Here is an 11,530-nt window from a genome sequence, read left to right as displayed (position 1 = left end):
ATTTTGCAACCGAGAAAATTTTTTCCGGGATGGTTGGAAGCATCGACTGTATGCATTGGAAGTGTAAAAATTGCCCAACCGCTTGAAAAGGAATGTATTCACGAGGCACTGGTAAACCAACAATTGTTTTGGAGGAGGTAGCTTCACAAGATCTCTGGATATGGCACGCATTTTTTGGAGTTCCAGGTACTTGTAACGATTTAAATGTTCTTGATCAATCACCAGTATTTAATGACATTATTTACGGTCGAGCTCCCGAAGTTACGTACTATGTCAACTAAAGTGAGTATAATTTGGCTTACTATCTGATGGATGGTATTTACCCCGAATGGGCGACATTTGTTAAATCCATCCCACAACCACAACACCCGAAACATCGTTTGTTTGCAGAACGTCAAGAAGGTGCACGAAAAGATGTTGAACGTGCATTTCGAGTCCTGCAATCTAGATTCGTCATGATTAAAAATCCATCTCTTTTATGGTCAAAGGGTAAAATTGCATATATTATGAGAGCATGTCTCATACTCCATAAGATGATTGTCGAAGATGAACGAGATTCATACACACTCTATGACGAACAAGAATTCCAACAAGAAGATGGAACCGGAACTACTCCGGATCTTACGTTTTCAGTAAATCTGCCTTCAAATCTTGAAGATTTAAGTGATGGTCATACAATAATTCGTGATAGACAAGCACATCACAAATTAAAGGAGGATTTGATTGAAAATATATGGAATAAATTTAGACATTAAACAATGTATTAATTAAATAAAATGTTTGTGTGCTTTAATTAATTAAGTAATGTGTTTGTTTGTTTTTTTTTAATTTTATTTACAATGTTTTTTTGTTTCATTTGAATTTGGTATTGTATTTTGAATTTTAGTAAAAGTTTTTTTAGTTTGCAATTTAAATGTAATTTTTAAAAGTTTCTAAAATTGTAATATGTTTAAGATTATTATATTATTAAATCTTATGATCTTAAATATGTTCTCCCAATAAGGGCATCTTTAACGGTAGATCAGTTGTAGTGATCTTAGAAAAACTAAAATAATTAATTAATAGTCTATACTTAAGAACACACATTCAACAGTTCTTGTATAAGAACAATTTTCAATTAGTTAAGAACAGTTATACCCACTATTCAACATTTTTATTATTTTAAAATCCTTAAGAACACAATATGTGTTGTAGCAATAAAGATGGTCTAACTAACTTCTTAACAAAATATCTAAACTAATGATATTACATTATTTTCATAATATTTTTACTTTAAGAACACTCAAAAGTGTTCCCCATTAAAGATGCCCTAAATCTACTATTTTATTATTTTCAATTTTAATAAGGCTAAGAACACCAGATAAGTTTTTCCAATACAGATGGCCTAATGGTTCTAATGCAACAGTCGTTTTAGGTGCCTAATAAAATGGAAACAAAACAATACATCAATCAAAGCGCTGTTTTATAATACTTTTGCGACAAATCAAAACTTCTACACGTTCTCTTGATACGTAATGAAGCAACGACAGTGGGAACTATTGGTAATGCATAAATGTCGTTGCTACCAAGTATGTTGACCCTTCATGATTCTACTCATTCCAACACGTGTTTTATAAATTTTTCAAATCGTAATCATTGTTTACATATTTGGCCGTTCCTGTTGGACTTCGAAACAAGTAAATGCAAAAGAGATATTTGGTAAAAGTCTCTTGACTGTATGATATTTTGTAGATGAACAGCAATGAAATGTAAATAACACTAAGGACATTTTCAGTCGCGTTATTAACGGAGTTGCTCAATATTTTTGTGGGCTAAAAATAAATCAAAAAACTCAAAATTAAGTTTACTACTCAGAGAAGCGTTTCTATAAGAAAAAACGGAAGCAACCACTAAGACACGCTACATGTCAAATTGTGGTTGGATCTTGAGTAAATATAAAAAATACATATATTTTAGTTATAGGTAATATGAGTAAATAAAGATATGATTTTTTTAAACTCTGTTTCATACTCAGCTATATCCTCCACCTAATATTTGAGTTGATTGGATTAGTAGAAACTGGTAATGATTTATATTCAATAAAAGGTCTGTTTTATTTAAGTTCTTTTGTGGTGAATCTCTCTTTCCAGTAATGTTTTAACTAAGTTTTCTAGCTAAATTTTTATAGAATCTGAGTAGTTCAATCTTGATTATAAGCTGTGTCTTCTTGTACATAGTTCCTGAAAACTAAACTTTGATATAGTTTTGATTCAATTAAAGGTTTACATACAATAAAAAAACTTGCAATCAATTTAAAAATTTGAATTATGATGATTTAGCAACTTTGATAGGGGTTCTTTAATGGAAGGGTAATTTTGTTTAAAGTTGTTAGTGGATTGCTTTGATTAGTTTAATATTAGTTATATGATTAGTTTAATTTAGAGCAATTTAGATGGTTTCTCTAGTGGAGATGGTCTAAGGATGGGTGTGAGTGGAACTTAGATATAGTTGGTCAATGATTTTAAAACTGACAAATTTGTTATTTGTAGTTTAAAGGTTTTGTGAATTGACTTTATAAAAAATTAAAAATTCGGTTAGAATCCAAGATATATCCATCGTATTTAGAAACTTGTGGAACAGATAACGCAAATCAAAATGGATCAAAGATGAAACTTTACTTTCAGTGTAGCTATATATATATGGAAAGCTCGAATGTTTGTGTAGTGTTAATCTCCGATTAAAAAGGTTGACATGATAGGAGGCTGCTTCTCCAGACATGAAATAAGGTTATAAAGACAAGCTTGGAATGATCAAGCAATGGATGTTGCGAGCTGAAGATAAATAAAAGATTGAAAAGAAAGAGAACTATTATGTGCACTAAGGCAGAGAAAGGTCTTCCTTTAGTAAATGAGTTTGTCTCATCAGAAGAAGATTTTATAGAAAGAAGAGAGACAGAGACAGAGACAGTGAGAGAATAAACGAAGAACGGGAAGCTTAGTTCTTCTTTTCATCCTCAGCATACAGAGCCTTAATCTCCTCTACATCGTCGTAGCTACCAAGAAATATTGGAGAACGCTCATGGATCTTCTCTGGGACAAGGTCTAGAGCCTGCATCAGGACATTAAAATGTAAAACTACTTGACCCATATACCATATAACTATAACCAACAAAATCTTTACACTTCTGTGACTGTCAAGTGCCATATTAGAAGAAAATCAGATTTAAGATTGCATTTAACAGGTAAAGAGGACAAATTATACCCTTTTCTGGCCCGTAAAGGCCTGGCCTCCGGCTTGCTCCATCAAAAACGACATCGGGAAGACTTCATACAAGACACTGTTCACATATGTAGGTTTATGGAGATGTTATCAAACTTAAAACCAGAAAGACTTTCACCGGTTATATTTTAACTGTCAGTGTAATCCTAAGCTTACCGCAATTTCCCATTGGGGCTTTTCTTGTCAGCCGGGTACAAGAAGATTCCTCCATAAAGTAGCGTGCGATGAACATCGGCTACCATACTGTCAAGACAATGATATTAACAAAACAGAGACAAAAGCATAGGCTAGTTTCTATGAATGAGCTTTAAAACTCAAAACAGAGGAGGTTTTTTCCCAATTACCTTCCGACATATCTCAAAGACTTCGCGGGTGAACCATCTTTAGGAAACTTGCATTTCTCTACATACCTAGACCAACAGCCAAAAAACCATGAATATATGAATGCAGCTGATGATTTGAATAAGATTTAAGTTATTTCGATACATACTTTGTAGTTGGACCATCCCAGTTCTGCGCATTGCCTTCATTCACTGAATAAATGTTCCCCTTCTTTGGAATCTGAGGACAAGAAAAACTAATGAATCTTTGAGAAATTATAAAAAGAGAGGACAACCCTTATTTATTACGGTTACCTTAATGTCAGGGTGAGTTAGTATGAACTCTCCGAGAGATGGGTCCAGGGTAAATCCGTGGACACCCGTTCCAGTGCTCAACACAAGCTGAGAGAGAGAGATCCAATCACATTCAATTAAAAAAAAAAAAACGAGAAATAACTAATCAGACTGATTGATATTAATGTTGCCATTGTGAATTTCATTTTCAGTACCATGCAAGAGCTTCCGTACATACAATAACCAGCTGCCACCATTTCATTCCCAGGTTTCAGAACATCTTCAGTGGTTGGCTCATCAGTGTGGTCCAACGTGTAAATTCCAAAAATCTACACACGATGAAACCAAACACAAAAAGACAAACTTTTTCACATGATTCACTGTCCGAGCCCTCTAACAATGTAAAAAAGAAAACTTGGGTGAGAGAAAGAAACATACTGTTCCAATGGAAACACCACAGTCGATGTTTGAGGATCCATCAAGCGGATCAAAAACAACACAGTACCTGTTGATAACGAAAAAAAAAACTCGATTATGCCAATGACAGTTACCAATACAAACAATAACATTTCCATTAGGTGAACCAACAAATGATCAATTCTAAACTTACTTTCCACGGTGGGATGGTTCCACAAACGTAGCTTCCTCATCTTCTTCCGAGACAAGAACAGACTGACACAAAGTTTCATTTGCCAAAAGTTATTGTAAGAGACAAATGAAAACCTATCGGAGTCTTTCTAAAGTTGATAAAAATACCAATTTTACTTACAGTTCTGCCACTGCTGATCAAAGCGTTGACAAAGACATCATTGGAGAGTACATCAAGTTTCTTTTGCTCTTCACCCTAATTACATCGAAAATGGTAAAATCTCAGAAACAAAAAAAAGAATCAAATCCAATCATTCTTATTAGCTGAACAAAAACAAAAAAACTTGCCTGAATGTTAGTTTCCCCTGCAAGTCCAATAAGCTTAGCCAAACCAGCCTGCACAAGCACAACCATAAAAATTAGAACTTTAACTCTCAATGGGCCATCCTCAAAAACACTAAAGACGATTTGAGACAAGTCCACATCTAAAGAGGGTTCCCGATCATCATCATCATCAATTCATCATCAACCATAAAAACCGAACCTTTACACAAATCGAAAGCGACATTTATTTATTAGCCCTGACACAAAATTTCCAAAAACCGAATTTATTACCTTATTAACAGCACTGCAAACGAATTTGCATCCCAAAACGATGTGACTAAGCAAAATAGTGAAATCCCCACGAGATTCAGGATACTTTGATTGTTCATTCAACACGAATCTCGTAATGGTCATCAAATCCGTACGGTGAGCATCTGCTGCGTGATCCATCTTTTTGATCCTTTCTCAGCCCACCAAATGCGTGTTTGTGAATCAGATATTTTAAAGAGAGAGAGAGAGAGAGAAGAGATTGAAAGTTGCAACCTTTATACTTGGATTTTGTGTGTTGCAAGTTTCGAGGATGATGATGAGATTGAGGATAAAGACGCGACCGGTTTGCATCGAACGTTTTCTCTCAAACGAAGCCAAAGAAGAGATCGGGATGACACGTGGCTGTGACAGGTTTGGGCCGTCATTTGTATTTCGGGATAATGTTAACAAAAACCTCGTCCTCGTAAAAATATGGTCTAAAGTTTTGTTTAATCATCCAGTCATATTTTGTTAAACCGATTTTATTAGATAAATAAGCAAAACACATTTCTATAACTAAAGTTTTAAAATTGAAAACATGTCAATCTTTCATAATTTTATCTTATGTCTCATCATTTGGCGTCATGATTATCATCGTGCTACTCATCATGTTAATTATTAGAGTATTCTATTCTTAAACTACATGCGTGTACGTCATGTTAACATATACTTGTATATAAACAAATTTTGTACACACTGAATAATGAATGAGGATAACGAACTTTTCATCACTCTTACCTCTTTAGCACTGCTCTCTATCTCTTGCTCTAGCTCATCTTCCTCTTCTTCCTTGACTGATTTAATTCTGATATGGTATTAGAGCAATCACGTTCATGAACGCTTCATCGATTGAACTTATTCTCATCATATTCTTTCTTTTGTTTTAGATTTCTATATGGAATAATAATTTTGGTTATTTGATATATATTTAGTAAACGAAGTTTAGCAAGTGTTATCATCTCGGTTGAAACATATGGTGAATTGGTAACAAGAGATTCATACGAATTTGAGGCTAGAGTTGGTCTTCCAATATGATTTTTTTTCATTTTGTTTATCTGAAATAAGCAGGGACGGTTGTAACGAATGAATTGGATGATATGTAAAATATGATACTGAGAGATTTTATTTTAATTGATCCTTATAGTTGGAGAATGGTCATGTAACATCCGCGAACCAAATAATAGAATTTGGGAATGGGTGTCGATCGACACCAACTTTTTTCTGGTTCAACCAGATTGTTTTAATTCGCGATTTTGGGTTGGTTTGGTTTATTTGCGTTATTTAACCGAATATTTAAGTGGAGAAGCGACCCAGGTCGAGGGTTTCAGTTGTTTTTGTCGCCGCTTAGTGAGAAAAGAGAGAAAACGGAGAGAATGCGTTGGAGAGTGGTTTTGCGAGATTTTGGGATTGTTATTGGTGTTTTGGTGAGATCTTTGGCTGTGGAAGGGACAGCTGTTGCTGGGAACGAAGGAGAAGCTTGTTAAGGTGTTGTTTCCACCGTTCTCAATCAAATCTTCCTGCAAAAGAGGTGAGTGCTTGACCATGGCTGATCTAAGCCTGAGATCTCTTTTGTTATGACTGTTCTTTGTTGTTTGTGGTGTTTTGCTTGCGTGGTTTGGTTGGTTTCATGTTTCCTTATGTCCATGAAGCGTTTGGGAGATTTTGGGATGGTATCCTGCTTCTACTACCGCTGGTGCTAAGTCTCTATTATTTGCTCTTCTCCAAACTTCTTCTTCTTGGATAGCTTTTTCCACTGTATCTTGCGGAGACTCATAGATATTTTCAAACATTTTGTTGTTTCTTTCTTTCCAAATGTACCACATCACCCAAGGGAATGTCCGCAGATTCTGATCAAGTGCACCATAGTCTCTACCGCTCCCATAGGGAAGCTGAGGCAAACACCATAGGATTGGTAGGGATTGTCGATAAAGCCCAAACTTGACGTGCTGGGAGGCATTCAAATAGCATATGATTTATAGTTTCCTCCTCCGCTCCACATCTAGGGCAATCCTTATCTCTACCAATATGGCGATAATGCAAGCGTTGGCATGTTGCCAAGCACCCAGTCACACATTGCCACACGAAATGCTTCAGCTTTCGTGATGTTTTTAACTTCCATGCTTGAGCCTTAAGTGTTGTAACACTAGGTCCCTGAGGAGGGAGGTCGCAAACAGGGCGAGAGATAGCTCTCACGACTTCGTATTCAGACTTAACGGTATAACTCCAAGACTTTGTCAAGGACCACGAATACCCGTCCCTCGAGGCATTTAAGCTCGGTTTAATTCCCAAAATAAGGGTAATTTCTTTCGAGGGGAAGAATTCCCAAAGATGCTCCATTTTCCACTTTTTGTGTTGAAGTAAATCAAGGTGTTAACACAAATCAAGGGATTTCTCTCATTGGTTAACCCTTGTGGCAGCCGTGCTGGCGTATTTGGGATCCATGGTTCAGTCCAGATGCACATATTGAACCCCGAGCTTATGGTCTTATGGAGTCCATACGAGAGAACATGTTTTGCCGCCAACATGCTCCTCCAGCCATATGAAGGCTGATTTGATACTTGTATCTCTAATGGACTACAATATCGAAAGTATCGCCCTTTAAGAACTCGACTAAGGAGAGAATCTGGATATCTGAGCAATCTCCATAGCTGCTTTGCCAACAGAGCAAGATTAATTTCTTCTAGTGTTCGGAAGCCTAGCCCACCTTCCGAGAGTTGAGTACACATTTGCTCCCATGAGATCCAATGTAGTCATTTACTAGCTGCTTTATTGCTCCACCAGAAATTGGCTATGGCACTATTTAATTTTGAACATATAGCTTTTGGTAAGAGAAAACACGACATTACGTATGTCAAAATTACTTGTGCCATTGATTTTATCAGGACTTACTTGCCTCCTTTGGATAGGAATTTTGAGGTCCATAAGTTTACCCTCTTATGGAGTTTATCCCTCACGAATGGAAAGACTTGTGCCTTTGACCCATGAATCTTCTCAGGGAGACCCAAGTATGTACTCATGTTCCTTCTAGTGATATCCCAACAATAGATTTGATCTCTTGTCATATATGGGATGGGACCTCGGTTCCAAACATGATAGAAGATTTGGAAAAGTTAATTTCTTGTCCAAATGCCTCGCTATAAAAGCGGATTATATCGATAACTTCTTTGTATTGGCGAGAATTGGCTCTACAAAATAATAAACTGTCATCTGCAAAAAGTAAGTGGGAAACCCGTGGGCTTGCGTTCAAAATCCGTAATCCCTGGATCTTCCCCTCTTTTTCGGCATTCTTAATCTGAGCGATTAGCGCCTCCGTACAAAGTATGAATAGATATGGGAAAATTGGGTCCCCTTGATGAATCCTGCGTGTTGGCCTAATCCGTCCCTTGGGATCCCCACTGATCAAAATTCGGTAAGAGACGGAGGTAATGCATTGCATTATCCAACCCACCCATTTTTTATCAAACCCCATTTTTCCATCAAAACTCTTAAGAAATTCCATTCCACCCTATCATAAGCTTTGCTCATGTCTGTCTTAATTGCCATAATTTTTTCCAGTTGGCCTGGTTGGAATGGAGGGCATGAAAATTTTTTTGAGCAATGAGGATATTATATATGATTAGTCTTCCTGCGACAAAGGCAGATTGGGTCTCAGATATAAGTTCTGGTAAAAACCTTTTGAGTCGTAAACTCAAAATTTTCGAGATCACCTTATAGCTCACGTTACAAAGGCTAATAGGGCAAAATTTTGACATTTCATGAGGTCGTTCTCCTTTAGGGATTAAACATATATTTGTTTCGTTTAGCTTGCCATCAAAAATTCCATAGCTAAAGAAGTTCTTAGTGAGATCGCCTTTTATGGTTTCCCAAAATTTTTGGAAGGACAAAAAAGTCATCCCATCTAGCCCTGGAGCCTTTCCCGGATTCAGGGAGAATAAAGCTCGTTTGACCTCTTCTTCTGAGATTTCCTTAGTGAGATGCTCGTTCATAGCAGGTGTGACCAATATAGGTACATCCTTTATGGCTAATGTAGGGTCGCTCTAATTCGAGGAAGAAAAGAGATTGTCAAAATACTCCACCGCTACTTTTTCAATTCCTTATTTTGTATCAACCCAAACTCCAAGTTGATTAAGGATGCCAGTGATTTTGTTCCTTGCCCTTCTCTGATTTGAGGAAGCGTGGAAAAATTTTGTATTTTTATCTCCTTTCGCAAGCCAAAGTTCTCTACTTTTTTGGTGCCAATATGTTGCCTCTTCCCTATAAACTTCGCAGAGCCGCCAGTTTAGGTTGAACAGAGTTTCCGACGATGCTTGTTCATCTTCATATGTCTCATCAATCTTTTCTTGAAGTTCCTTAATCAGTTTTTCTGAGTTTGTTTGATTATTTTTCTTCCAAATGGAGATTGCTCTTTTACAATTTTGGATTTTTTTCATGATGGATCGTTCGACCGAATTGTCGTCCCCTCCCCATCCATCTACCACCGCCTCTTTGACGCCTTGCTTGTCTATCCAATGCTTGTCAAACATAAATTTCTCAAGAACTTTTTTGGACGTGTAAGAATACATGCAAGGAGGGGACAATGGTCTTAGCCCCACATCTTCATATACTCCACATTAGTGTGGGAAAAGATATTGTGCCACTCTTCATTTCCCATGGCTCTATCCAAGCGACACCGAATCTTACCATTTGACTGTTGACCAATCCATGAAAATTGGTTTGCTTGGTAAGGGAAACCAATGATACCACATGAATCAATCATAGCGCGGAAAGGTAGAAAGGAGGATTCCGATCTTTTTTTCCCCTCTTTTTTTGTGATTTCCTGTTATTTCGTTGAAATCCCCAATAATAAACCAAGGATTGGATTCCGAAACTCCAATACACATTAGTCTTTCCCACATATAATCGCAATTTGCAGGGACAAGGTCACTATAAATAAATGACATATAGACCCGATTTCCATTAATAATAGTTTTGATGTCGATTAACCGGTCAACTAATAACAAAAACTTTACAGGAAAATCATTCAAATATAATAAAGCTAAACCGCCGCTAGCACCCTCAAGCTCGACAGTTTGAAGGTTATCAAAACCTAAATCAGTTTGCATGTGTCTTGCAGATAAAACTTGTCGTTTTTGGTTTCCTACAGAAATAAAAAAAACCTGGTGAGTATATTCGACACATCTCACGCAGTTAACGAAGAGTCAATTTGGCTCCCGCCCCTTGACAATTCCATGTTATTGTCCTCATTTATTAGTTCCGGAGAGAGAATAAAACCACACCGTACTAACAACACTGGTTCGAGTAATTATGGACTCTAGCAATTAAAGCAGTTCATCAAGAAGGAAAATGACTATGTTTGTTTGAGTTTTTTGCCTCGGTGACCGAACATTACTGCATGACTTTACTTTTGATGGATCACTAAAAGAGATTTTTGGGTAACTATTTTGTATTGGGCCATGAAAGGGCCAAGACATGAATTTAGTGGACCAAATTTTCACTCCAAAAAAGAACGGAGGAAATCATCATAAAACTGGTGTGGGAGGCAGATAAGTACTCGGCTTTGACCGGCGAGATGTGGTGGCCGAAGGGTTCATAAGTTGCATTCGATTTTAGATCTAGCTGTTCTGACAAAGCTAAAGCCACCAATGTAAGATGCAGCAAGTGGAAGTTGTCGGAAAATGGGCTCAGTGGTGTAAGATACAACCAGTGGAGAGTAAAAAAATGTCTCGTCGAAAGAGGGCCTCGGCTGATTGCAAACTTACAAAAGGCAGCACATGAATTAACTCTGATCGTCCTATCTTGAAAATCAACCACCATATCTTGATAAGTAACCACCAGATCAGGAGAATCGACCACTGGATCTGGACACCCAATCACCAGATCTTGAGAATCAACCACTGGGTCTGGACAGCTGACCACCTGGTCTTGATAACCGATCATCGGACCATGATACTTGACCGGTGACATTAGAATCTTTAAGCATATCACGTCTTCAATAACGGACCAAAATCTAGTATACCCTTGCAATCAAAAGTTTATTCTCATATCCCCTGCGAAAATAACAAACTATTTTTTTTTTTTTTTAAATCAAAAATGTGGTTAAAGACAAATAAACCTATATCATTTCTGTTATTTACAGATCGAACCACCTTATACCCACCCAAACCCACAAAATTCGGACAATCCAGTTGAAATCGGATCTCTCCTTTAACTACCCAACTTTTCGAATTCCTTCATTCACGACTCCACTCTCCCTCGTTCAATTCCCGTTAATTATTCTTCTCCCTCAAGTGCAACTAAGGATAACTCGATTCTGGGTAAGTTGAAATAGGTTGGGGTTTTTCGAATTTGGGTTATTTGTTTTTCAAAATCGGGTAATATGGGTTTCGATTTTCGATAATTTGGTTTTCAATTTTGGGGTTTTGTCGATTTTTTTCATG

General features: G+C 36.9%; 1 protein-coding gene across 1 annotated transcript; it reads right to left on the bottom strand.

Moving 5' to 3' along the window:
* LOC104777536 (fructose-1,6-bisphosphatase, cytosolic) lies at positions 2,818 to 5,430 on the bottom strand. Its single transcript, XM_010501812.2, has 12 exons — positions 5,076 to 5,430; positions 4,809 to 4,856; positions 4,642 to 4,716; positions 4,483 to 4,544; positions 4,311 to 4,377; positions 4,088 to 4,201; positions 3,894 to 3,980; positions 3,749 to 3,819; positions 3,603 to 3,668; positions 3,415 to 3,501; positions 3,241 to 3,316; positions 2,818 to 3,087 (listed from the first exon to the last, which is right to left on the bottom strand). Exons 1-12 carry the CDS (start codon positions 5,232 to 5,234, stop codon positions 2,974 to 2,976), a joined length of 1,026 nt encoding a protein of 341 aa, XP_010500114.1. The 5' UTR covers positions 5,235 to 5,430; the 3' UTR covers positions 2,818 to 2,973.

Source organism: Camelina sativa, chromosome 3 (assembly GCF_000633955.1).
Source record: "Camelina sativa cultivar DH55 chromosome 3, Cs, whole genome shotgun sequence".
Classification (NCBI taxonomy): Eukaryota; Viridiplantae; Streptophyta; class Magnoliopsida; order Brassicales; family Brassicaceae; genus Camelina; species Camelina sativa.
This window is presented reverse-complemented; position numbering and strand designations above follow the sequence as displayed.